The 24,877-nt window shown below is 36.4% G+C and overlaps 1 protein-coding gene across 1 annotated transcript in view; it reads left to right on the top strand.

The window, feature by feature from the left end:
• HPS3 (Hermansky-Pudlak syndrome 3) overlaps positions 1-24,877 on the top strand; it is a 38,511-nt gene that overhangs the window by 662 nt on the left and 12,972 nt on the right. Inside the window, exons 2-11 of the mRNA XM_004682120.2 lie at positions 3,972-4,463; positions 4,882-5,053; positions 5,191-5,276; positions 8,603-8,789; positions 12,073-12,154; positions 14,518-14,672; positions 20,063-20,171; positions 22,126-22,307; positions 23,430-23,610; positions 24,471-24,704. Of these exons, the coding sequence (XP_004682177.1) occupies positions 3,972-4,463; positions 4,882-5,053; positions 5,191-5,276; positions 8,603-8,789; positions 12,073-12,154; positions 14,518-14,672; positions 20,063-20,171; positions 22,126-22,307; positions 23,430-23,610; positions 24,471-24,704 (1,880 nt within the window). The remainder of the gene's footprint in view (positions 1-3,971; positions 4,464-4,881; positions 5,054-5,190; positions 5,277-8,602; positions 8,790-12,072; positions 12,155-14,517; positions 14,673-20,062; positions 20,172-22,125; positions 22,308-23,429; positions 23,611-24,470; positions 24,705-24,877) is intronic.

The following is a 24,877-nucleotide window of genomic DNA, read 5'->3' as shown; positions in this document are numbered from 1 at the left end:
AATGAAGAATGATAGACAAGTAGATATGAATTTTTTAAAAAAGAGCCCCTTTAGTACTGACCATTTCAAGCACAGACAAAAGTATCCTGAACATCTAGCGTCAACCTTTACCCAACTCCTAACCTTCCGTTTACATTATACTTCTGTGCACTTCCTGATCATTTTTGAAAGCTAACATTATATGCTGACTTTTCAATCTGTTTAAGGTGGAATTTAGATTTTAGACCTTTACTACGCCCTCGAAGAGCTCAAGCAATATTCACTGCTCTTTCGCCAGTAATGGGAAGCAGTACTACAGAGTACTAGTGTATTTCTATTTTAGAAAAACACATTTAAAAATAGGTGCTTTTCACATGACAGAAGGTTAGTTGAAACGCTCTTTTAACAGCCTAATAATTAGTTTGATTTCCTTTTTCAAGAGGGGAGTCAAAGATGTAAACCTATTTATGGTGGAAAATCCTTTGAGAGTCTAATTTCTACTCTGCAGTTGGCTACATATGAGTGTATAAACTATGGGGTTTCAATTTCTGTTTCGATAAAAGGAAAAGTTGAGTTGCTAGATTATTTCTAGATACTAGAATTGTGTGGGCCAACAAAAAGTCACCTTATGTATTACCTGACTGCTTATCAGGTAAAGACAGTATATATTTAAAACAATGAAAAACGCTACTATTTACTATCACTATTTATAGGAGAAAAAAACACTGTATGTCTGTTTTATGAGCAAATTACTATGCTGTCTTTTTTTTTCATTGACTAGTGAAGGCATCAACAGGGGCCTGACAGATTTATAAGATCTGTAAGTTCTTTTTTAGCAGAAAATTCTAATTTGGTATTTCTTAGGAAATTCTTAATCTTTTCATGATATTGGAGGTTTTTTTCCCCTTTATCCCCTTTTTAGGAACAGAAATTCCAACTTTTAAGAGCTTATTCAGTGGCACATTTGTTTTTGTGAATGGGAGAGATGGACCGATATGTTTACATGATGCTCTTCCAAATGGACCTTTATTCTAGACTTGGAAGTGGCAGCATTATGTAAACCTCTTACTTGTCAGTAGTATTGATTCGTTAGATCCCTAGGTGCCACTATTTTTGTGTAAGAGTCACTCAAGGAGCATTGAAAAACATCTGAACTACCCTCAGAGAACTACCCCCAGTATCCTGGGATATGACCTGGCTTTGGGGAGTGTCTAATATTTAGCCAGAACTGGGACTGCTGACTTAGAACTATACTGGCTGCTGTAGGCATTAAGTAGAATGGTAACTGCATTAGTGAGGCCTTGAAAAACAAAGATGTTTTTGTAATTCGGTTGTCTGCCTCAAAGAACTTTCAGGAGTCATGTGGTATGGCATTAGCTTGGATTATAATAGCACAAGGGGTAACTTTCAGTCCTAGATTTGAACCACTTGAACTTTTAACCCTGGGGAGAGCTATTAATCCACACTTAGCTGACTTCTAGCTATGCTGATATTCAGACTTGTTTTCTACTTCCTTTTTACTTTTTTTTTTTTTTTTAAAGATTTATCCATTCATGCATACAAGAATTGCAGTACAGGCAGGTGCAGGGAAGGGGGGAGGTGAGAGGACTCACCAAAGACAGGAAACAGAACAGACAGATATACTGCAACACACAGCTGAGGGGAGCAGCAGGCAGGCCTTGTGGGCCACCCCCTGGCAGTAATCCAACCTGTGCTGCAATAACTGCAGACAGCCTCATAGTGCTGCTCTTCAATCCATTGCACCACCAGGGAGGGCCCTATTTTCTGCTTCTTGGAGTTTTCCTTTTAGTTTCCTTTGCCCCATTGATAAACATAAGAGAAAGATGATTTGGGAAATGTAAATGATAATAGTCATGAAAGTGTATTTTCACGTGGCTGGAATCCATGCAGGTGAAGATGTAGGAAAACAGGAATGTTCAAATAGCACTTCTGGCAACATGGATTTCCCTTAAGTAACTGTGATAGTATTATGGCATTTGTTCTTTGGCCCAGCATTCTAACTTGCAGTCTGCTATTAAAACAAACTTCAACTAAATATAGTAATCCTTGTCATGTGAGATTTTTCTTTCTGTGGTTTCAGTTACCCATAATCAAACACTGTCTGAAAATATTATGTGGAGTAAGATAATGTGAGAGCACATTCTTTTATTACATATATATTTTTGTATCTTTTATTACAGTATATTGTTGTAATTTTTCTGTTTACTATTTGGTTATTGTAAATCTCTCTTCTGCCTAATTTATAAACTTTGTCATAGGTATGTATGTATAGGAGAAAACATAGCATATGTAGGATTCAATACTGTTCCTGATTTCAAGCTTACTCTGGAGGTCTTGGAATAGATGCCCTGCAGATGAATTTAAGATTTGCTACTATAAGTATGTAGGTATAGATCTAATTGTTTGAGCACTTTAACCCTAGCTAAACAAGCAAAAACAAAAAGAAAAATAGAAACACCCTGGAAATACTTGAATATCTATTAACAGAAATAGAGGAATTGTTGAATAAAGCATGGGACATACAAATACTAGATATTATTCAAATATTGTTACTCTGTTGACCTGGAGGGACAGATTTACTGGTAGTTTTTACAAGTTACAGAAGTAAATATATCTAATGTTGATTTCATTTTAGTAAAAGAAAATATCCCTCTGATCTTTATATGAGACGAAGTATGAAAGTATTCACAGACACTGGGTGTGTGAACATTGGCATCTCTGGGATGGGACTGCAGCAGGGAGATCATTAATGCTTTTTATTTTGCATCTCTTTACCATTATGACTTCTCACAACAAAAGGTCATTGCCAAGTTGTTTTTGTAATTTAAAATAGCTAATATAATCAACAATTAAAGGGAATTTACCAGAGGTTTACATTAAAAAATATATATGTGTGTACTCCTTTCTCTTATTTCTCAAACTGTAGATGTGACTTTTGGGAGGGATTTTTTAAAAAAGATTTATTTATGCGTACAAGAACTGGGGTACAGGTGAGAGGTGCAGCGTGGTGAGAGGACTCCCCAGAGACACAGAACAGGCATATTGACTGAAATACACTGCTGAGGGGAGCAGCGGGTCGGACAGGAGAGGGCTGCCATGCCATGTGGGTCACCTCTCTGGCTGGGGATTGAAGCAGTGGCTGTGGATAGCTTTATAGTGCTGCCCTCTAAACTGTTGCACCACCAGGGAAGACCCAAGGGAAGGATTTTGATGTAAGTTTTGTTAAACTTCTTAGAGTTCCTTAATTTATACTTAATTTTAATGTTATTCTAATACTCTTGCACTCTTATAGTCAGGAGAGCTTTATTGGAACTGTGATTTCAGAGCTATAGTAAACATTTAGAATTAATATGTGAGTAAACTAACATTTCTGCACAAATAATGCATATTAAGACACTAAAATTGGGGAAGATGTGCTTTAGACCTTAAACATCTAATGCCAGTTAAAAATGCACCTAAGATTACATTATTTTTGGTTTTATTTTAGTCTGTTACAGGACAGGGAGAGGGGCAACCCAGATCCTCCAAAACTGTGCCCTCTAAATATAAATATCTAAATAAACATCAAGACAAAACACGTAAGGTCTGCAATCTTTAATTAGTGTGCAATACAGAAAAGACAAAGAATGTAGTTTCCAAATCAAGCACCTGAAGTTACCATCCTTTCATCGGTAAATAATCCAGTCAAAGAGCAGCTTTTCCACGTCTCTGTTCCCTGCGCCACCTTCAGTTGGTCTTGTTCACCATCCTGCTGCCTGCCTTCTCCAGTCTCCTCTATAGCTGCTGCTTCTTCCTGTTAACTCCACTCTCCCTTGGGTGGGGCAGGGAACCTGGAACCTCCCCTTTTCCTGGGGAACACCCTCTTACAAATCTTTAATTCAGTCATTCATATTACAATTCACTAATCATGTCATAGCACAGGTAAGTGGTTGTTTCCAAGTACAATATTCTAAGTATAATTTTCTTTTCAGGAGACTATTTAGTAGCAATTGAAGAAAAAAACAAAGCGAAGTTTCTGCGTGCTTATGTGAACTGGAGAAGTAAAAAAACTGAAAACTCTCGAGTGTGTATCCGAATGGTTGGACATAATGTGGAGGTACCCTTCAGTGAAAGCTTCAGGGACCAGATGTCTATTCTTGAAATGCCACTCTCTGAGAACCCCTTGAGCATTTCTTGCTGCCCTGTGAAAGGAGACCTTCTTGTTGGCTGCACAAATAAGCTAGTCTTATTTACTTTGAAGTATCAGATCATTAGTGAAGAATTCTCAATATTGGACTTTGAACGCTCTTTAATTATACACATAGATAATATCACCCCTTTTGAAATATCTTTTTGTGTTGGATATGTTGCTGTCATGTCAGACTTAGAAGTCTTAATCCTAAAGCTGGAATCGGATCCCAAAGATGGAGAGAAAGTTATCCACCATCCACATAAAACCAACAATTTAGTGAAAAAGACAGAAGGTAAATTGTGAATTTAGGTTTCTTATTTTTAGGTGTAGAGAATATCCTTACTTCTGGCAATTTTTGAAGGCACATAATTTGTCATTCCAATTTATGGGATTAATTACACATGGGATTAAATGGGTACTTTTAGCATCTATTTATCAATAAAAGTAATGCTACTTGAGTTTCTAGTTCCAGTTCATATATATATTTGATTTTCAACTGCCTCATGTGTAAGGTGTTAATTATAGTAACCTGATGTACTTTATCAGTTGTGAGGAATAAATGGGCAAGGTTATGACTTTTCAAACCATAGGGTCTTGTGTGTATTTAAATCAAGTTTATTTCTAATTGGTGGGGGAAATGCTTTGAAATACAATTTTCATTCAAGTAGTATTTGGAATTATTAAACTTTTCTTAAATCTTACTTTTTAAGGCACCAGTAATGAAACTTTGCAACTTGAATCCGATGACTTTGTAATCTGCCAAAAACCCATGGAACTTCTTGGTGAAAAAAGTGAACAGTGTGGCATATCTGTTACACTGGAGGCAATAGGATTAGCTGATGAAAACATGAAATATACTCATGTTCAGCATCTGCTCTATAGGTATTAGAAAGCTTTTTGTTCTCTAGTATTTAATATATATATATATATATATATATATATATATATATATATATCTGTTTAAAGAACTTGGAAATTAGAACTCTCCCTTTTTATCGCCTTTCTTTTTAAACCTACAGACGTTTTGCTCCTGATATTTCATCATATGTTTTGCCTGATGATGCCAAGTTGCATTCACTTCAGCTGCTACCCATTTACCAAACAGGTAAGTATGACAGTACTGCAGTGCTGTGAGGTGAGAAAGGCTCTGGATTAGGAAGGGAGAACAATGTGGGTAATTGGAATGGTTCTTCTACTGAATCACCCTGTGACCTGGAACAAGTTCCTTAGCAACTACCTACAAAGGGAAGTCCTGCATGCTAGAAGAAGCCATTGTGATGATGTTGCAGACAGAAGTCGTTTCCCTTTTAGAAGTGGATGCTTGGCCTAAAAAGGGAAATTGGGGCCCTTACCTGGTGGCGCAGCGGGTTAAAGCACAACACTAAGAAGCTAAAGCTACTTCAGAATGAGTTCGATCCCCGCCTGCCCCAGAGGTGATCCCACTTGGCGCTGCAGCTGGCCGGCTGCTGCTCCCCTCAGCAGTGTACTTTGTTAGTCGGCCTGTTCCGCTCCCTGCTCTGTCTCTGGTGAATCCTCTCATGGTCCCTGCATCACAGGCCTGTACCCCAGTTCTGGATGCATAAATAAATCTTTAAAAAAAAAAAAGGGGTGGGGGGGAATCAGATCCCTGTAATACCTGAGGTTTTTCTGGATTTCAGCTGGGTATTTGGCAAAGCTTCTTATAATGTGAGCAAGCTGGGAAAATGTAGACCAAATGGAATTCATTTAGAGCAGTGGTTTTTAACCTTGCTGCACACTGAACTTGTGTAGGTACTTTTCAAAATACTTACGCCCAGGCTCTACATATTGGCGATTCTGACTTAATGGATCAACTAGGTCCTGGACAGCAGTATTCTTAAGAATTTAATGGATAGTAAGATTAAGACTCACCATTGGGCTCTGTACTTGCTCCTGGCATAGAGAAAGATTGAAATATTCTAATGAAATGTCTTTATAACCTTCATTTTATTTTTTTTTTCTCTCCCTGAAAGATTTAAAAAGGGAGAGTCAAACAAAGCAGATCTATGAGTTGAGACTGAAGAACAGACAGGATGCATGGTCTTGTTACAGGGTCACTTCATTATTTGAGAACTTGGAATAAGACCCTAACTCCTTTGCAGGGCCTAGATGCCCCTAATTCTGAACTCGTCCTTGTGTCCTTGTTTTTGAGAGATGCCAAGTGAATTCTTGTCAAGACCTGTTGTTTGCTCTCCCTGTGTTTAAAGTCTACTTTTCTTGGATCATGAATGAGTGATATCTTTGAGTCCATTCAACTCAAAGCTCAAATGTCACTCCACTATAGGACTTTCCTGACCTCTTAAACTAATCCCTTTCCGTATCTTTCAAAATTTACCTATTTATTTTCCTTTCCCCCACAAATCTGCATCACTAGAATGAATGCAGTTACTTTGTCCTGGCACTCTTGTATTCTTAGAACCTAGAACATTGGTATATAGATATTGGAAGGATAATTATTTAATAGAAAAAAATGAATGGATAGTTCATATTTGACCTGTGTCTTAAAGGATGAGTCAAATTTTTAAGCGAAATTGGTAAGATATTAAATAAGGGGAATCAACATGTGCAAGGTGTACAATCTTCACGTGTGTTTGGAAAGTAGCCAGCATTCTCTTGAACTAGAGCACAAATGTGTAGGGAATAAGAGTAAGAAAAAGGGCTCTTCCTGGTGGCACAACCAGTTAAAGCACCACATTATGAAGCTCTGTGAAGCCACTGCAGGACAAGTTCAATGCCCCTTCAGGAGCTGACCCACATGACGTGGCAGACCTCTCCTAACCCACTCAGTGCTCCCTTCAGTAGTGTACTTCATCGGTCTGACTCTCACTCTGTCTCTGGTGAGTCCTCTCACCCACTATACCTCGGGCCTGTGCCCCAGTTCTGTAAGCATAAATAAATAAAATCTTAAAAAAAAGAGTAAGAAAATACTGAACAGATTGCTTTGGGCCAGTTGTTCAGGGTTGCACTTTCTTTTGTCATTAATGGGTGTCTATAAAGGGTATCAGTTAATGGTGTTGTTTTAAAAATTTTTGACTGTGAGAAATTCCAAGCACATTGATTTAGAGAAAGTAGTACAGTGAACCTAATATATTCATCATACAGCTTCAACAGAGTTGCCTCTGGTTACACTCTGACTCATGTCAGATTGTTTTGATGCAAAGTTTATACCATTTCATCCATAAGTATCTCAGTATGTTTTTAAGAGAAAAGGATTTTTAAAATGAACCTCAAATGTCATTTCACATTAATAAAACATATATATCCCAAATGCCATGTTAATTTCCCTGATTGTCTAAATTTTTTTCTTAATATTCCAAATAAGGTTTACACATTGTGATTGATTGCTATGGCCGTAAGTCTTTTTTAATATATTGTTCTGCCTGTTTTTCTTTTAGTTATGGTGTAGTTAGCAGGGAACTGTACTAGTTTATACTGATTGAATAACCCCGGTGTCATTTATCATGTTACTGTATCTTCTGTATTAGCCTGTGATTTGGAAATTAGACTAAAAATTGCTCCGTTCTGCATGCTAGCCAGCAGTCCCATGTAGCAGTTGAACTGTGGTAAATCTGAATTGAGATGTGCTCTAAATGTAAAACAAACAGTAGTATGGAACACTTAGTACAGCAAAAACAAATACAAAGTAACTTTAAATTCTTTTGATTGCTTATTGAAATTACAGTCTTTATACTTGGATTAATTAATACAATGTGTTATTAAATTTTATGTTTTTCTTTTTTTTAAAGATTTATTTATTTATGCATATAGAACTATGGTACAGGCCAGAGGTGCAGGAGAGGTGAGAGGATTCACCAGAGACAGAGTGGGGAGCATAACCGGCTGGCTGTCGACTAAGGAAGTACACTGCTGAGGGGAGCAGTGGGCGGGTCAGGAGAGATCTGCCCTGCCATGTGGATCACATCCGGGGTGTGATCATGCTAAAGTGGCTTTAGCTTCTTAGTGCTGTGCTTTAACCTGCTGTACTACCAGGGAGGGTCCTGTTTTTCTTGTTTTTAAAGTGACTAATAGAAAACCCTAAATTACATAATGTAGCTCACATTTTATTTTTCTTGATAGTGCTGATGTTTGTATTTTGTTAATCACAAATAGCATTGAGTTCTCTTGAGAGGTTGGTATTATCTGGTTAATTCTTTTTTGATGCTAGTAGACATTGGTGATTATTACCTAGCCTGTTTGTTTATTAGTAGTTGCAAAATGATATTCTAATTGTATTCCTTTTTTTAACTGAAGTAACACTGGTTTATAATACTGTGTTCTTTTTTCATCTTTTATTGTCACTCTTCTATCAAGAACCATTGCCTCCTTTGATTATTCATGCAGAATTTTATATCAAATAGTCAAGATATTGCTTGCTTTATTTACAGGTTTTGTGGTATTTTCTTTTCTACATAGGTTCTTTTATGTCTGAACATTCATCTCAAGAAAAAAAATTGCTGAGTCTTTTTTGTTTCTTCTCATTACCTCATGTGGGCTATCTCTACATGGTTGTCAAGTCAGTTGAATTAATGTCGGTCTACCAGTATCCTGAGAAATCTCAGCAGGCAGTGCTCACGCCACAGTTTTTGCATGTTATTACAAGGTATGTAGCAGTATCCCTAGTGGCCCCTGAGTTATTTATTTTTCTGTAAACTCTTAAGGTCCCTTTTAAGTCTTCTTGAGCTTACAAATTACTTTCCAAAATAAAAACAGAATAGGAGAAATATACAAAGGACACAAATGCTAGGAGATTTGTGAAGAATGTCTCTGGAAGAGGAGAAGTATTTCTGACTGAGTCTTGTCTCAGTGATTTTTGTGTTTAAAGTGAGGCCTGAAAGTTAGAATTTGACAGTTGGAGATTGGGAGAAAGGGTATTATAGATATAAGGGATAACTGTAAAGAAATGCCACGTCCAATTTTGTAGAAGCATCTAGAAATTCATTGTATAAAAGTTTTTATTTTTTCCTTCAGTTGAGTGGCAATATCAGACTTCCAGCATGTGCTGATGTGTATTTCATTCAGCATAGGAGACACCTGGAGATTGTGATTCCCACTTCTGTTTTGAGTGGAAAAGTTAGAATCTTTCTTACGTGAACAGAGTAGCTGAAACTAGTCTTCTCAATTTCTAAGTGTTGTGTAGTTATATTCTTTAAATATGAGGGAGCTGAAACATAAACAAGTGGTACAAATAATGCCCAGAGGTAGCTTAGGCCTTAGAAACGTAAACTAAGGAATTTTTAAAGATTTTGACAGTGAAAGGGACATGATTAGAGCTTTGCTTTAGGAAAATTAATGGTCTTCACTGTGGAAGATGGACTGAACCTACAGGTAAGGGTAATGCTGGGCTGTATTCAGGCAGGGCAGTGAGAGGAGAAGGAAGATTAGAAAGAAGAGGCTTTGCTTAGAGAATTATAAGACTTGCCTTTTGATAGAATAATGGGATGGAGGAGATAAGAAAAACCCATTAGAGTTTTGAGCCTACTTTTGTGAGAGAATGGAGGCTGGTGTAGTGTAGGGTGATAGAGAAGTTTGGTTTAATCATTTGAGTTTTAGGTGCTTAATGAGTTTTTGATAGGTATTGTGTTGAATCTGTTAATCGTGTTAGGTAATATGACCTTTATAACAGTGTTTATTTTTTCCAATCCATGAGCACGGAATATCTATTTATTTTATTTCTATTAACAGTCTTAGAGTTTTCAATGTATCGGTCCTTCTCATCCTCTTAAATTCACTCAATGCATTTCATTCTTTTTGGTGTAATTATAAGTGGATTTTTTTTTTTTTACAGACCTCTCTCTAATTCACTGTTTGCATGTAGATTTTTGTGTATTGATTGTATACTATCCTTTACAATATTCATTTTATTCTGGTAGTTTTTGGGTTCTGTATTATCATGTCATCTGTGAGTAGCAAGTTTCTGTTTCTTTTCTAATGTAGGTTCCATTAATGTCTTTTTCTTGTCTGATTGCTCTGACTAGGACTTAAAATACTATGTTAAACAGTGATAGTGGATATCCCTGTTTTATTCCTGATTGATCTTAGTTGAAATGATTTCCGTATTTCCCCACTGAGTATACTAGCTATGGATTTATAGTATACAGCTTTTATTATGTTTAGGTAAGTTTTATTTTACTGAATTTTTTTTTAATATCATGGAGTTGATTCTTGTTTTGAGTGCTTTTTCAGCATCAGTTGAATGATCATGTGATTTTTCATCTTCCTTTTATTGATCTGCTGAGTGACACTGATTTGTGTATGTTTAACCAGCCTTACATTCCTCAGGATGAATTTTGCTTGATCTTGGTGTATGATCATCTTAATATGGTGCTGTATATGTTTTACTAGGATTTTGTGGAGGACTTTTACGTCTTTGTTCATTAGAGATATTGGCCTATTTTTTGTTGTCCTTATTTTATTTTGGGCTCAGGGTAAAATGAATGTGTTGAGGACTTTACCAGTCTCTTTTTTAAAGATTTTTAAATTTTTATTTATGCATACAAGAATTAGGGTCTAGGTCAGAGGTGTGGGGGTGGTGAGAGGACTCATCAGAGACATTGTGGGGAGCAGAATAGGTGGATCTACTGAAACATACTGCTGAGAAGGGCAGTGGGTGAGAGTGGAGATGTCTGCCTTGTCATGTGGGTCAGCTTTTTGGCTGGGAATTGAAGTTATGACACAGTGACTGGTGGAAGCTTGATAGGGCTGAGTCTTTAACCCCGACACCACCAGGGAGGCCCCTCTCTTTGAATTTTTTGGAAGAGTTTAAGTAGGATAAGTATTAGGCTCTCATTGAAGCAGTGACTGCTTTCACTGGAGAAATCATCTGGTGCTGGACTTTTGTTCTTAGGAGGCATTTTATTAGTCTTTCAATATCTGCAGTAGCAATTGAACTGCGTAAGCTGTTTTGTCCTGCTTCAGTCTTGGAAGTTTGTGTGAACCTAAAAATTTGTCCATTTCTTTTAGATTGTCTATTTTGTTTCCATGGAGATGTTCATAGTAGGTTCTTTGTATTTCTGCAATATCTGTTTCTATTATAATTTCACCTCTTTCATTTCTTATTCAATTTATTCGGTTTTGTTTATTTTTTTAGTGAGCCTAGCTTAAGGATTTGTCAGTTTTGCTCATTTTTTTTTCCCCACAGAACCAGCTCTTAGTTTCACTAATCTTAGGAAGTGTTTTTTCTTTGTTTTTCTTTTTTTTTTGTACTTACTGTGGGTTCCCCAGGTCATTTTTCTAGTAAACCTAGGGTTGTGGAAAGAGCTAGAGGAGTCTGAGATTCTAATAGGGCTCTATTCTTCAGAAACATGGACCATTCATGAATCTTCCATGCCCTACTCTTCAAAACCAGCTTCAGGAGTAGGGCTTTCTGAAGAGTTTTTCCAGTAATCTCTGAATTTCATTACTATTAAAATTGTATTTGCGTAATCTCCATGTGTACGCGGCATAATCCCGGCTGAGTTTCATCCTGAAATGAGTGAGATAGAGGTAAATAGTCAAAAAACATGGGTTCCAATCTTGGCTTTCAAAGTTGCTTGTCTCTGGGACCATCTTGGGGGTGTGAGTTTATAGAAGCATGGCCCAGAACTGTACTTCTGAGTTAGGGTGTATATCAGAGTCATACATGGACTTTATTGTAGAATATACACGTCTAGATTCAGCCCTCAAAGATTATGAATCAGTGGGTTTAGCGGGGACAAGGTAAATATTTTAAAGTTACTCCATAAGGGTTCTGAGGCATGCTTGTTGTTAGAGTCTAACCTGTTACCATTTGACAAATACTTAAATACCCATTCCTGCCATTGCTGTTTTCCTATAAAATCCTCCCACTAGGGGCAGATTAATTGTAGCTCTCTGCTTTGCTCAGTGACCTTTCTTCTCTTCCTTAGTAACAACCTGCAGTGCTTCACAGTGCGATGTAGTGCGGCGGCAGCTCGTGAGGAGGACCTATATGAGGACACCACATTGAAGGTGAGAGCTGGCCAATGATGACATGAAATCTTAGGATCCAAGAGGAACGTATGAATGTTTGCAAATTTGGGATTGGATCTAAACTGGTTAATATTAAAGGTCTTATGGTTTTGTTTGTTGAACTAGAACTTTTGCATGTAAAATACTAAGCATTTTGTGATCCATGGTTTAGATGACAGATTTTAAGATTACTTTGAAAACATTTCACTCAGAATTGGTTAATGCATACTTTTTATGGCTTGCTAAAGAATATAAATATTGTAACTTTAGCAAGGGTACTTAAAACTGAAGTATATTATAATTCTATTTTCTGTTAGCAAAATAACATAGTTTGTGGCTATGGTATAGAGCTGTTACATATATAGAAATTAGTATATTCACAAGTATGAAACTGTATAGAGTACATTAAAATGATTTATTTCTGCTATCGGATACGCTAATAATTTTTTTGTGATTTTACAAGACTTCAATAACCTTTAGTATTTGCACAGTCTTAATCTAAGAGTTAACAGTTTGCTTGATCAAAAGTCTCATTTTTTGGTGTGAGAAGCAATATGTTTAGTGTCTAAAAAGCTCTTGACCACCAAGTAAATGTTGGCAATTTTATCATGAAATTTTATGTTTCTGACCTTGAATTTCTGCTCCAGAAATACATCATTTGCATAATATTTCTCAAATATGCTATTTCATTTCTGAAACTTAAACTACTTGATTAATGTTTATTATGAATAAACACCATGCTATAGGAAACCCTCAAATGATGATGACCTGTATTTTACAAGTTAGTTTTATCAATCTAGCACCTAGAAGGCCTTTTCCTGGAAAAATACATGTTCAATAATGATGGTTATGTTAATAAAATCGCTCCTACGTGATGTTTAATGTGTCTGCAGCCACTATGACTGCTGCTGCTGCTGGTGTGATGTGTGGTAGCGTTTTATGGAAATTGTACCTGAGTTCTCAGTAGCTCCTTTCTGTTACAGCCTGCCTGGAGCTTTAGGTTGCTGATCAGGCTTCCTGCCTACCTCAGCCTCTCCGGAAACAAGAATCACAGCTTTTCTGAGACACATTACCTTTTCAAGAAATTATTTAGTCTATTTCTCTAATGAATTGGAAAGCTATTCTTTATTCTTGCTCCTCCTAGCTTTACCTTTTTTTTTTTTTTTAATGCATATGACTTAAACAGGCTTGGTGATGGATGGTGATGGTGGAGTGAGGCGGTACAGAATAGACCATTGTTGTATCAAACTTCATTTGAAAAAAATCATCATTTTAGGTCATCTTGGGGTCTCATAAAACTAATAGGAAGAAAAATGGAAGAAAGGATGGGGGAAAAAGAAGAGAGAGAGAGTGACAGCTGACATGGGTGCTGCTTTTAAGCCAGTGTTAATGGAGGTGACAGCTGATGCCTTCCCTCAAGCTTCTCCATTTTGAAGTCCAAGTTGCTTCATTAACAAGTACACAGTTGTGTGGCCTCTGTGCTAAATCAGGCTTTGGAGCTGTGCTGGCTGAGAATTTCACCACCTTAGAGTCTGGTTGAGAATGTATGGGGTCTTCATTTTCCTTTCCTCTGAGAATCCTAAGATCTTGCTCATTAGCAGTAGTCAAGGTAAGCTTAGCTATTCTTAGGAGTAAGAAAAGCCGACAGAGGTATATCCCCAAGTGCTTTTTATAAAGGGAAAGGGGCAGGAAGATGACTTCAGAATCTAAAGCCCATTAAGGGAAGAAAAGGCAGGAACCTGTCAGCTTCATTTCTTGAGCTCTCAGAACTCTTTCATTGCTTTCTTCTCCATTCTGTTTGAATTAGTGGTCCCTTATGGGGACAATTGTCTGATGGCTGGCCCTGGGTTTCCTTGGATTTTTGTGATACCACCTAGCCTGTCAGCCATCCCATACAATTGTCACACCAAAAGAGTTAACAGTTAAGGGCCTTCAGAATGTGCAAGCTTTTTTCTACTATATACCATTCATTAGGAAACCATTTCATGTACTCTCTGTGCAGTAGAATGGCCTTTCTTGCTGACTTGGTTAGCCTAGAAGCCCATTTGGCATACCCCTGAGCCAGCCTACTCTGAGGAGAGAGAGCTTCCCTGGGTGGCAGATACCAGACCATAACTACTCTTCCAGAAGTTCCTATAGCAGTGAGCAGCTCAAGTACACTGCTGTCTTCATTCACTATCAAAAATGAAATAGTTGGTTGCATATATTTACAAAGGATAACCTCTAATTCTGAAAAGAATTGGAATTTGAATTATTTTTCTTTGGGTAAAGATAGAAGAAATTTTATCAATTTTTTTTTTGAAGATTGAATTTCACATACTTCTATTTCTCAGTTAAATTTGTAATTTTTTTTTCCTTACTAGGCTTGTCCACCTGTCAGTATGGATGTCTGTGCTTTGAGAATACAGCTCTTCATTGGTTTGAAAGCCATTTGTCACTTTAAAAACCATGTAATACTTTTGACCAAGGCAGACTCTGAACCTACTCCAGAGAGAAGAGAATCACCCAAGAGGCTTCTGTAAGTATCCCCTTATCCCCAAATACTTCTGCCAAAGTCATTGGAATCTGTTGTTAACTGGTATATTTTATGTTGTCTTAGTTTATCATTTTTTAAATCAAAATGTTGAATTGGATTATGTGAGTTTTATGTCATGTTCTTTGTGCAGAGGAAAGAAAAGAAGGTACTAATAATCTCTATTATCCTTTATAATTGACTTTGTAAATTTTGGGAGAATATGGTTTCCATAAAATAAAAATAATATAAATTGTTTTCATAAGTATCTGCGGTATTTTAGATAGAGTTGAAGAACATACTTTTCTGTCCTTTGTAAGTAATAGGAAACAGAATAGAACCTCTAATGCTAATCTAAACTACCAGCTTCATTGTTTTTTCCCCCCCTTTCACCTTTAAGTCATTACATTTTTACTCAAAGATTTATTTCCTGGTATTTATGTCAAAGAAATGTTTTTGTTATTGCATGCAGGAGTAACTTTTTAAAATTTATTTATTTTTTTCACTTTTATCAAGATTTAATTGACAGAAAGCATTGTAGAACTTTAAGGTATAGCATATAGACTTCACCTACATATTTGTAACTGCAATGAAATGATTACTACAATAATTTCAAAAGAAATAAAAAGTCAATAATGTGGTTCTTACCTTAAAGCTCATACATAAGGTAGATACATGCAATTTACTCTAGAATAAAATTGCTTTTGTGTGTGTGTGAAATCAGTTTGTGTAGTTAAAGATTATAAGATCACTTATTCTTATTTATTTATTTATTTATTTATTTATTTATTTGTGCATACAGAACTGGGGTACAGGCCCAGAGGCTCAGGGGCGGTGAGAGGCTTTACCAGAGATAGAGCGGGGAACACAACAGGCAGATCGAAGAAGTACACTGCTGAGGGGAGCAGTGGGCGGGTCAGGAGAGGTCTGCCACACTATGTGGTCACCTTTGGGGCAGGCGGGAATCGAACTCATGTGGAAGTGGCTTTAGATTTTCATTGCTGTGCTTTAATCCTCTGTGCCACTAGGGAGGGCCAAGATCACTTATTCTTAATGATGTGATTCAGAGGTTCAGGTTCATATCTACCACAAAGGCACCCACTGTCCCCCAACCATAGTTAACTGGGTCCATTCTACATCATTTTCTCCACCCTCCCTTCTGCTACAGTCAGACTTCTAGGATTTATTACTGGTTTGGGTCTGTCTGACCCTTTTTCTCTGTTTTCCACCTAGAAGTGAAACCATCTAGTATTTTGTCTTTGTCTTCCTGAATATTTTGCTTAGCATTATCTCCTCTAATTTTATCCATGTTGTAATAAATGTTCTTTTTGTAGCTGAGTATTATTCTATTATATATGTATACCACATCTTTCTAATACACTCATCTGTCCTTGAGTACCTAGGTTGCTTCCATAACTTGTCTGTTGTAAATAATGCTATGATAAACATCGGGATACATATATTCCTTTGAATTAGTGTTTATGCATTCTTTTGGGAAATACATATGGGCAGAAATGCTACGTCTTGCAGTAGATGTAATTTTAATATTATGGAATGCTCCATGCAGTTTTCTGTGAGGGTTAGACCAATTTAGGTTTCTACCAAAAATACACGGGGTTCCTTTTTTGTCCACATCCTCACCAGCACTTAATTTTTTCTGGTCTTTTTGGTAGGGGCTGTTCTGAAGGGAGTGATGTGGTGTTTCATTGTGGTTTTAATATCCACTTCCCTAATAATAAGTGGTGTTTGACATTTTTTTAAGGTGCCTTTTAGCCATCTGTATGTCTACTTTGGTGGAGTAGCACTTCTGCCAACTTTTAGACTGCATTTTTTGTTTTGTGTTCTTTTTTCCCTATATTTTGAAATATGAGTTCTTTGTAGATCTTGAATATCAACCCCTTTTCAGATGTATAGTTGCAGATTACGTTTTCCAACTCAATAAATAATAGTTTTTTTTAACTATATAGAAGTCTTTTAATTTGATGTAATCTTACTTGTTTATATTATTTTTGTTTCTCTTACCATAGGGTACAAATTTCCCAAAGACATTACTGAAACCAATGTCATGCAGTGTTTTTCTTACGTTTTCTTTATATGTATTTTACAGTTTCAGGTCTTACTTCCAAGATATCAATACATTTGAGTTAATTTTTTTTTATACATTATGAAGTAGTGATATAGTTTCATTCTTTTGACACATATCTAATTTCATGTATCTGTGTGGTTGATATGTCCATTGGTGAAAGTGGAGTGTTGAAGTCTCCTTCCAACTATTGAGTTGTTGCCAGTGTGTTTTTAGTTTGGAAAATGGTTGACGTAATATCTTTTGATGTTCATTCCATTCTTTCATTCCCCATAAGGTTTCCTCAGAGAGGTGTGATGTAAGCTTTTTGGGAGTACCTTTTTAGGTAACCTGACACTTCCCCCTTGCCACCTTTCCTATTCTTTCTTTGTTTGGAACTGTTGGTAGTCTCACAACTGTGTGTCTCAGTAGGTAATTGCATTTAGATAACTAGATATTCTTTTAGCTTAATGGACTTTTATATTTAGTTCTTCCTGCAGGCTTGGAAGTTTTTCTGTATTCTTTGAATAAGTTCTCTGTTCCCTCTTTCTTTATTGGAAAGAAAGCGGTATGTTGCTTTTCCTAAAGGAATTAGATAGTTATTGAAGTTAAACAAATTTTTTTTTCATCTTTTTCTCGCTTTTTTAAAGATTTATTTATTTATTTGGACAGAACTGGGGTACAGGCCAGAGATGCAAGGGTGAGAGGATTCACCAGAGGCAGAGTACACTGCTGAGGGGAGCAGCAGACGGGTCAGGAGAGGTCTGCCACGCCATGTGGATCACCTTTGGGGCAGGCGGGGATCGCACTCGTGCGGAAGTGGCTCAAGTTTCTTAGGGCTGTGCTTTAACCCGCTGCGCCACCAGGGAGAGCCCCATCCTTTTCTTTCTTCTATCATCTATATCCTTTCTGCATTATTATCTTCAGTGTCACTGATTTGGTGCTTCATTTGTTTAGTGACTTTGATAGTACTCTGCAGAAGTTTTTTTTATCTCTTCTTTTAGTCTTTTTATACCCTGCAACTACCTTATTTTGCCATTTAAATCTTCATTTCTATTCTAATCTTTCTTTAAAATGTTTTAAATTCTGATCTATTTTAATTCTAATCCAATCTGTTATCTTCTATTTTCTGTTCAGTAATTGTACTTCTCATGGCATTCATTAGTTTCTCTGAATTTTCTGTATCTTTGGATTAGTTTTTCTATATTTTCTTGAATCTTTTGACTTGCTTTTATGTACTTCTTTGAGTTTCTGTCAGAGGTGTAAAGGGTGAGATGTTCACCAGAAACAGAGTGGGGAACAGGCAGGTGGGTTTCAATGAAAGATACTACTGAGGGGAGCAGGGGGCAGGACAGGTAGAGTCCTGCCACACCGTGTGGTTCACCTTCCTGGCTGGAGATTGAACTCACATGGAAGTAGCTGTGGATAGCTTCATCGTGCTGTGCTTTAACCCCTTGACGCCAACAGGGAAGGCCCTATCAGGACAATTTTAAATTCTTTATCTGATAGGAAGATAAAATCTGCCATGATTATATGGTTGGATTCTATATTGTTGCCTCTCCTTGTAGTGTCGTATTCCTGTGAGTTCTCAAGTTGTCCTGTGTTCTTTTCTTTCTGCCCATTTTGCTGTTTGTGATTTTGAATTGAACTACTTTTCTAGTAGGTGGTGCTGTGATGTTTATGAGTTTGTTCTTCTCAGGTTTCTGTAGATCTGAGAGCTGATCATCTAGCTGTTGAGTTGGGGTAGATTGAAGCTTAGAAGCATTGGGGTTCTGTTGTGAATGCTGTGGAGAAGTACATGCTTGTGTTTTTGGCTCTGCTGGTACCACGTCTTGTCTGGTGCTCCAAATCCAAAATCCTGTTCCCTCTGCATTTGCAGTGATTCTTACACTGTCAGTACCATTATGAGAGTTGGGAAGGGGGAGTGTAGCTCAGTGTCATGGTTCATTCCACAAGGATCAGGCACTCTGGGTATATCCTGAATCCTGTGTATGCATTTCCCCTAAGTTTGTGCCCCCACATAATTCAGCTTCCACTTTCCTGTGGCTAAATAGCCTAGTGGCAGTGTTGTTATTTTTAATATTCTTATTTTTTTTATTGTTATGTTTTACTTTATTTTTACATCATTCTTCATTTTGTGCCTTTTCCATCTTGGTGGTATTGTGGTTTTAAGACAATGTCATGCCCCAAGTACAGTTTCCAGGAATGTCTCTCTATTCACTTCTCATGCACTAAAGCTTGAATTTTCTCCATGTCCTTTCTGGCACAGTCTGTCTGCCTATTCTCTGATATCAGGAGGTGTTCCAGTTTGCCTCATGCCAGCAGACTTTCTGGTGTACTATTCAACTGGTTAATTTAGGTGATCTGCTGGAGAGTGAAGTGAGGGATTTCTTCTCTTAAATTGCATTTTGATAACCGTAGATTCTGGTTTACTCCTGGCTTTTCTGCTTTCACTTTGTTTAGAATAGAATGCTTAACTTCAGACGAACTATTCATTATCTTTAAATGCAATAATAGCTCATCATTTTTTTTTTATGGAAGATTTAATCAGGAAAGAAATCTTTTGGGGAAGATAAGTGTAAAGTATATTAAAGTGAAATATATATATTTTTTATAATAATATTTTTTAATGAATTTTTTACTTGAGAAGTGTTTATGTCTGTGGTTTCTTCCAGCAATAGGAATAATTCAAAATTGACTTGGGCAGCTGGTTACTTAGTATGGGCATTAAGTTTGAGCCTCATCCTAAAAGCTTTCTGAAAAGAAGAAAAACAATTTGTGATTTTACACATTTGATGTTCTAAAAGCATTTTATTTTCTAAAATGCCATAAAGTTCTGTTTTATTTGAAAATTTGTTTGGTCAAAGGTTTATATTAAAAAAAGATCATTTACTAAAGAAAATGTATCACATAGTCAAAACAAGAGGTAAGATAGTGTTTTAAGCAAATTCTCAGTTATTTGGCATCTTCTGTATTTTACCAGCAGCCATGAGTGTTTGGCCTGTTACTTCTGCTGAAAAGACCACACTAGAGAGGACCTGGGCACAGGGACTTTCCGCAGCCAAGTCTTTCTTGCTTTTCAAGGGGTCTTACCTGGTTTTTTGTCCTTATTGCCACTTAGAATACTTGTGGAATAATTTGGAAGACAAGTCAATGAGAACTGTAGAATTTTAAGTATTGTGGGTCTGTATAGAATTGTGAACTAGTGTTCTATAAAATTGAAGAAAATAGTGAAAATTGCATAGTTGTTTTATATGTCCAGTATTTACCATTTAAAATTGCCATTTTTAAATATATCTTATTTTACAATTTTTGTCCTTTGTTTTGCTTTTAGTTCTAGGAAAGATACCAGTGCTAAGCTCAGAACATCTCCTGTAGCTGAGGCTGCTTGGAATTTATATATTGTGAATACAATCTCACCAGTGCAACTATACAAGGAAATGGTACTCCTTCCAGATTTCTGATTTATTACTTGTAGAATTTAGCATGGTGTTGATGACCACAAATTATCATACATTCAAGTTGTCATAGCAAACCAGATTCCAGTTGTTCACAGTGAATTATCTTTACACTTTCTGTTTTTACAGTTCCGGACATTTGTGTTACTAGTAGAAGTTTTTAGTAAAAGATTTCCTTATCTATGCTCCCCTCTCATATGAGAACTGATTGACCAGTCTGTATGTAAATAGCTTTTCCCCCCAGCCTAAAGAACCAAGAAGTGGAATTGGGAGAAATTTCAGAGCATTTATTCTATCTCACTTTTTTGAAATAGTAGATTGTCCCAGGTCACTATAGTGTGCATCCTTGCTCCTTTCGAGTAGTAACAGCTGCCTACTCATCCCTGACAGTTTTTTTTTTAAACTATTTTGAAATTATGTCAGACATAAAAATTGCAAGAATCAATATTCCCCATACAGATTCACTTGTAATCAATATTTTACCTCTTTTACACATCTTTGTTTAATTTTTGTTGCACTTTTGCACTATCTAAAAACACACACAGGGCTTCTCTGGTGGTCTAGGTGTTAAATCTCAGTGCTATCACTGGTATGGCCTGAGCTGACCCACATAGCACAGCAGATCTCTCCTGTCTCACTCCTGCTCCGCTTAGCAGTGTTTTTCAGAACATCAGCCTGCTTTGCTCCCCACTCTGTCCTTGGTGATTCCTCTTATCCCTGTACAACTCTGGCCTGTACCCCAGTTCTCCTAAGCAAAAAACAAAGAAAACACATACATTTTTTTCTGATTCGTTGGAAGGTAAATTGTATGATTATAGCCTTTGCCCCTAAATGCTTCTTCAGTGTCTGTTTCCTAAGAGTAGTGTAATTTATTTACATAATCTTTATATAAGATAACCATATGCAGTAGTAAATTTAATATCTAGCATTTGATGTACAATTCATATTTTAATTTTGTCAGTTGGCACAATAATGGTCTAATGATTATATCTTCCAGCCCCCCATTCCAGTATTCTGTCCAGCATAAATTAGTGTAGATAATTACCATGTATCTTTAGCTTTCTTTAATCTGGATTATATCTACAGCCTTTCTTTACTTTATTGGTGCAGACATCTTTAAAAAATATTTTTCCCCTCTACTTTTTTATTGAGAGGGTTTCTCATTTTGAATTTTCTTGGGTTTATTTTCATAATTATATTCAGGTTACATATCTTTCTTGAAAATATTTTCTAGAAAATTGCATAGGTGAGGTTTCTTTTCAGTGTATCATTATTGAAAGGTACATGATGTCTATTTGCCTGTCATTGGTGTGTTGTTAATTATGATTATCAGGTCAAGGTTTTTCCTGATTTCTCCCTGACAGTCTGGTGCTGATCATTAATATCAGCTTTGCTCTCTTTTCAATCATGTTTAGTTGAAAGCCTTGAATTGCATCTTGATGTTTTACCTATTGTAGTCTGAAATATTGATTGACTTAGATTTGCAACTGATTATTTTTATAAGCCCATTGTGACTTTCAGATGGATGTGTTAGTTCCTAAATTTACAGATTGAAAGTAAAGGGAAGGATATTCAGTCTGCATTTGAGAAAGATTTAAATGACAGAGCTTAAAAAAAAAAAACCTATTTCAGATATTTATTAGCTTTATATTCTGATAAAATTATTAGCAGTATTCTTATTATTACAGTATTATTTTTACCTCCTGTCATGATTAACATTAACAAAGGAGTGTTTATAATACTGTATTGTTAAACTGTGGAAGAAAGAAACACTTGAGCTAGATCCTATCTGATAATTAACCACCTTTTAATTTGGTTTTTAGGACTAGTGTGTCTAAATACTAGCTTTACTGGCAAAATACAGAGATATTTAATAACTGGGAAACTTCTGGGGGAATCTTTCCATAGCATCTTCAGCTCTTTGTCTTTCTTATTGTAGATCGACTACAGTAATACCTATAAGACTGTTAAAACACAGAGCTGCATCCACCTCCTTAGTGAGGCTCATTTGTTGGTGAGAGCTGCCTTAATGGATGCCAGTCAGTTGGAACCTGAAGAAAAAGCAGAGCTTTTGGAAGCATTTAAAGAAAGCTGTGGCCACTTGGGAGATTGCTATAGCAGGTTGGTGATGCTTCTTATTAGAAAAGCCATCTTGAGGGCCCATCCTGGTGGCACAGTGGGTTAAAGTACAGCATTAAGAAGCTAAAGCCACTTTAGCATGAGTTCAATCCCCGCCTGCCCCAGAGGTGACCACATGGCATGACAGACCTCTCCTGACTCTCCTGACCCATCAGCTGCTCCTCTCAGCACTGTACTTTGTTGATCTGCCTGTTCTGCTCCCCACTCTCTCTGGTGAATCCTCTCACCGCATCTGCACCTCTGGACTGTACCCCAGAGTACAGTCCAGATAAATAAATCTTTAAAAAAAAAAAAAAAGCTATCTTGAGCTTTAGGTTTCTTTTCAGTTTCTGGTAAATATCTGATAAATGGTGAAATGCATGAAGGAAGTAGTTTGTTTCTTCCACAAGCATTTGTTGAACATTATTGTGTGTAAGGTACTTTGCTACTCTTAGAGATACAAAGATGAACATAGTATGTCTTCAAGGAGCTACTTTTGTAGATGTACGGTCCACCTTAGTGTATGTGTCTCCCATCACTTAATTTAGGAATTTGAAGTTTCTTTTCAGATTTTGAGAAAAAATATTTTCAATACCCAGTGAAAAATCCTGAGATAGCTATAGTACTAGTTTATTGTTAGTTTAAGGGAGAGTTACCATCTGGCAATCTGTGATTTTAATCATAGTGGATAGTGTTTTTATGATAACAGAGAAAGGACCTAAGGATGAATAGTACTTTTTATTTTTGATAATGGTATTTATACATTATTGATAAATGTTATGTTGAAAGCTTACTTGATCCATGAAATAATTGCAAATTAATGAAATAGAATTTTCCTACCTATAAGTCCCATTATTTGAGAACTACATTGTGAGTTTTAGAAGTCACTTAATGAGTTGTTTATCTATTGTTAATATGAGAAGGCACAAAGAAACCAGCCTTTCTTGTTAGAATGACTTTATACCTCAAAAACTTAGGAGCATCCATTAATGGCCATTAATGGCAGCATAAAATATTTTGAGATTTATATGTTCTGGAAAACATGCTCTGTTTTATTATCATGCGTAAGATAGACATAAGGCTTAACAATTACAAATTGAGGATATTTTGCTTCTTTTCCTTTAGGCTTGAGACTCGATATTCCCACCTTGCCTTGCCATACTATAAGATGTCTGGCTTGTCTCTGGCTGAAGTTTTAGCCCGAGTGGATTGTGCAGTAGAGGATGGATTGCAGAAATACGAGAAGGGATTAATCTTTTACATTAATCACTCACTTTATGAAAACCTGGATGAAGAATTAAGTGAAGTAAATACAGTTTTATATTTAATTATATTTTATGTGTTTAATGTTTTATCTTAGCAGTTTACTTCATGTAACACAATTTAGAAGGCAAATCCCAAATATTTTTCTTTGGTATGATACTCTTTTCCTAAATAAGTAACTAATGGGCCATTTTCTTCATTAATAACATAGAATTAGAAAAGATAACCTCCTCATCCTTTCTTATGATACAGCTCAGAGAATGTGGACCATTATGGTTGAGTGACTGGCTCATTTGAAAGAAATACACAGAAGAGGCTTGCCTTCCTTCTCTCACTTATACCCTTCCCACTAACCTAGTTGCTCTGTTCTTCAAATTTTCAAAACTTCACTTTTGAAATCCTGGTCCAGTGAACTTAAGGCATTACTAAGGATTTTTTAGCCCTCATGTATTTTTAAAAAGGGTTCTACGCACATATACAAAGTTGGATATTGTGATACTAAATGAGAGAAATGAAATTTCCTTGTAAGTCATTAAGTATATTTTGTACTAAATTGTAAATTTTATAATGAAGTTTTGAGTGAATTTAATCAAATATTTGTTTTCTACTTCTGAGCCATTGTTAGAATTAGAAATGCTAGTGACAACCTGGTACATACTTTTCACTGCTTTTTTCTTCATTACAAATCAGCGAAGAGTCACTTTAGGCCACCTTAGGTCCCCTGTGTCACCATCAACTGTTGTTTTTTAAATCAAAATGTAATCATAACATATAATTTTTGTCTTAATTTTTACAAATACATAATTTTTCTCATTTGGATATTTGTATCTCGACTTTGCATCTTTTTTCTGTTCTGACTTTGTTGCTTTCCGACCTTTTACTTCTTATTCATTCTTACCAAAGGAATTAGCAGCAAAAGTGGTTCGGATGTTTCATGTGACTGAGCCGAAACAACTGCCCCATATTCTCTGTACTCCTTCCATGAAGAACATTAACCCTTCAATTGCCTTGAGCTATCTGAGAAAGTTGGATACTTCTGAGTGTTCATCAGTATTAGTGACACTGACTAAAGCATCAATGGCTCTGAAAATGGGAGATCTTGACCTGTATAGGAATGAAATGAACAGCCATTCAGAGGTATGGTGCTCTGTCTTATTAATGGAGGCTGCAAGTAGGATCTCTAATCTGAGGTGTTTACCTTTCTTCTGGTTTCCTTCTAGCTCTTTCTTTCTTTCTTTCTTTCTTTCTTTCTTTCTTTCTTTCTTTCTTTCTTTCTTTCTTTCTTTCTTTCTTTCTTTCTTTCTTTCTTT

This window comes from Condylura cristata, unplaced genomic scaffold, assembly GCF_000260355.1.
Source record: "Condylura cristata isolate star-nosed mole 26May11 unplaced genomic scaffold, ConCri1.0 scaffold00014, whole genome shotgun sequence".
Taxonomy (NCBI): Eukaryota; Metazoa; Chordata; class Mammalia; order Eulipotyphla; family Talpidae; genus Condylura; species Condylura cristata.
The sequence above is the reverse complement of the archived record's forward strand: the minus strand, read 5'-3'. Positions and strand labels throughout refer to the sequence as shown.